Source organism: Petaurus breviceps, unplaced genomic scaffold, assembly GCF_028583685.1.
Source record: "Petaurus breviceps papuanus isolate PSGF00001 unplaced genomic scaffold, PetGlider_PUasm1.0 186, whole genome shotgun sequence".
NCBI classification, from domain to species: Eukaryota; Metazoa; Chordata; class Mammalia; order Diprotodontia; family Petauridae; genus Petaurus; species Petaurus breviceps.
Window position 1 is genome coordinate 45,397,052 of NW_027185798.1, and position 2,776 is coordinate 45,399,827.

Genomic DNA, 2,776 nt, shown 5'->3' on the forward strand with positions numbered 1-2,776 from the left:
TGTCAAGATGAAGAAAAGACCTCCATTTGGGTATTAAGTGCTGTGCTTAAACTTGATGTAACTCTGGGGTAGATTCAATTGTGATCCAGGGGTGGGGAACTTTTGACCTTTTTGTGCTTTGTGATGGACCAAATGAAGGTACAGCCTAGGGGTGGAGAAGTATTTAGAACAGAGACTTTGTAATTGATTGAATGATTGGAAGGTCCTGGGGTGGGGTAGTACTTGGAGATTATTTAATCACACTTAGTAAATGCTGTATTTTGAATGATGTCATGTTTTGACCTTCTCTGTTCTTGGTTTGTCACTGAATAAAATGGAGAGCACCTATGCTGGTATTTTGAACCTTGGGAAGTTGCCTTTCCTTGGCATTATATTACAGAGAGCCCTTGTGCTTTCTTGGCAGATAGAAACACTTGATCTTAGTATTTACTTAGCAAAAAGAATGAGTTAAAATAGGAAGCTAATATAGACAGTACTAACTCTTTTCTTCTTCCAAAGCTGTACCCTGGGTAAGTTCTTATCAGTAATGTAAAGGCTGGTATTTCCTTTTGTGCTGCTTGCCCCAAATTGATTTAGTGATCTTTACTCTAGTTACTAGAATTGTTCATTGAAATTCTTCCCTCTGCTCTCCGGTAAAAACTGTTCTCCAAACATTGTATTTTCCCACCTTCATACCTTTGCTCATACTTTCCCTCTTGCCTCAAATGCCTCTTCTCACTTCTCTCTACCTGTTCAAATGCCACCCATCCTTCCAGGCTCAGTTCAGGTCCACTTTCCCCCAGTTTCTCTGAACATTATTACATTAGCAATCCTCCTTTAGATTCTCATAGTACTTACTGTTTTTACTGCTCATTTGACATTGCCTACTGGTATAATCTCCTGTTAATCATCATGTATTATATAGGTTGGCTGACTGATTCAAACAGGAATTCAATGCTGTTAAAAGCTAATATAGACTTGCTATCTATTCTACAAATATTGGTCTAGAGGAGTTGTATTGATCAATAAAATTAGAACCCGGGGCAGCTAGGTGGTGCATTGAATAGAGCACCAGCCCTGGAGTCAGGAGGACCTGATTTCAAATCTGGCCTCAGACACTTAACACACTTACTAGCTATATGACTTTGGGCAAGTCACTTAGCCCCAATTGCCCTCTAAAAAAATAAAAATAAATAAACAAGCAAACAAATAAATAAAATTAGAACCCCCTCAGTCTTGGAGAGTGCTGGAGAATTTTAAGTCTGCATCTCTTACAAATAATGGATTCAGGTCCAGAATGGGACTTTTTTTTAACATGGCCATTCTAGAAATGTATCTTGCTTGACAAAGTGTATTTGTTGTAAGCATTCTTTCTTTCTTTTTCAGAAGTGGGGGAATAGGAGTGAGAGGTGAAAGGGAGATAAGGTGATTTCTTTGTTAATTAAAACAGATATATAATCTTTTTTTTTTAAGATTGCATGTTGGGGGGGAAGTGCAACTAGATGGCGCAGTGAATAGAGCACCAGCCCTGGAGTCAGGAGGACCTGAGTTAAAATCTGAACTCAGACACTTAACACTTACTAGCCATGTGACCTTGGGCAAGTCACTTAACCCCAATTACCCTGCATTGCCCCCTCCAAAAAGCAAAAAAAAAAATTAAGAATGCATGTTAGGGCTATAGCCTAAACCAAGTTTAAAAGCCTTCCAGCCTTGTTAAGAGGATTAATTAGATATCAAGAACTCTTAGGACCTTATTCCTTAATACTATTGAATTTTCTGTATTCCCTGAAGACATTGCCCTATTTAAATGACAAGACTTTTGAGGTGAAGATGTTGAAGACACTACATTAGAACCTGACCCCACACTGGAGTCTGGGTCTTGCTGAGGCCAGGGGATATTGCCCTTGCAGGGTTAGGCTTTACCAGAAGACCCAAGTTATTGTTAAAAGAGCAACTATTCACAGGGATACCCCATAAGAAAACCTTCTCCTTCTTAAAAAGTCCCTAGTTTTAATTTTCAAATGCAGTACATGGCTTGATTTACTCTTTTTCTCCACCAATCTCCAGGGCCTTACTAACAGTGATGGGTCAGGAGAATACCTGGAGGACCTACTCTGTAACCATGTCAGCCTATCAGTGCCAAGCAGGAGCAAGGAACATCCATAGTTTGGGGAAGATAGATTGAATCTGTCAGTCAGCTTCCTATTACTTCCTGTACTTGGGACAAAGAGGCTACAGACAGCAGCAGAGTGTTAAGGGAGTTAATATTGTAGGACTCCTCTCTCCTTACACCTTGGGAGTGGGAACTATGATATCCACTTGATTCCTTCAGGCTGTTTTTCCTAAATATAACAACCCCATAGATGTCAGTTCCAACTATAAGGAAGGAAGCAAGTTAAAGGGATAAGTGAACATGAAAGTCAGAAGAACAGGAGACATAAAGTATGAAGTTCTGGATGGTCACTTACCAGTGAGGAGAGTGAGCTTGGCCATCTTTGCCTCAGTGGTGAATGAATGCTGACTTCCCTTGCCTTTTATACCCTATCCTTCCTCCCCAGTGACCTTTCTGAGTTCTCTTTTGTCCTACTAGCTCCAAGATAAATATTGATGTTTGTGACTATTACAATGCTCAACTCTGTTTAAGAATCCATTATTGATAAGGAAATACCACATCACCATTTTTGCTTTACAAGAAGAAAAGACTGCTCAAGAGTGGTGATAACACTGATAAGAATGATTATTATGTAACAGTTTATGTAACTCCACAATTTATGGTATTGAGGGGATCATATACATC

The 2,776-nt window shown here is 39.5% G+C and overlaps 1 protein-coding gene across 1 annotated transcript in view; it reads right to left on the reverse strand.

Moving 5' to 3' along the window:
- The window catches only part of CHIA (chitinase acidic), a 24,421-nt gene extending 21,949 nt beyond the window's left edge, over nucleotides 1-2,472 (reverse strand). The window contains exon 1 of the mRNA XM_069089283.1: nucleotides 2,448-2,472. Coding sequence (XP_068945384.1) covers nucleotides 2,448-2,472 — 25 coding nt within the window. The remainder of the gene's footprint in view (nucleotides 1-2,447) is intronic.
- Between the last annotated feature and the right edge of the window lie 304 nt (nucleotides 2,473-2,776).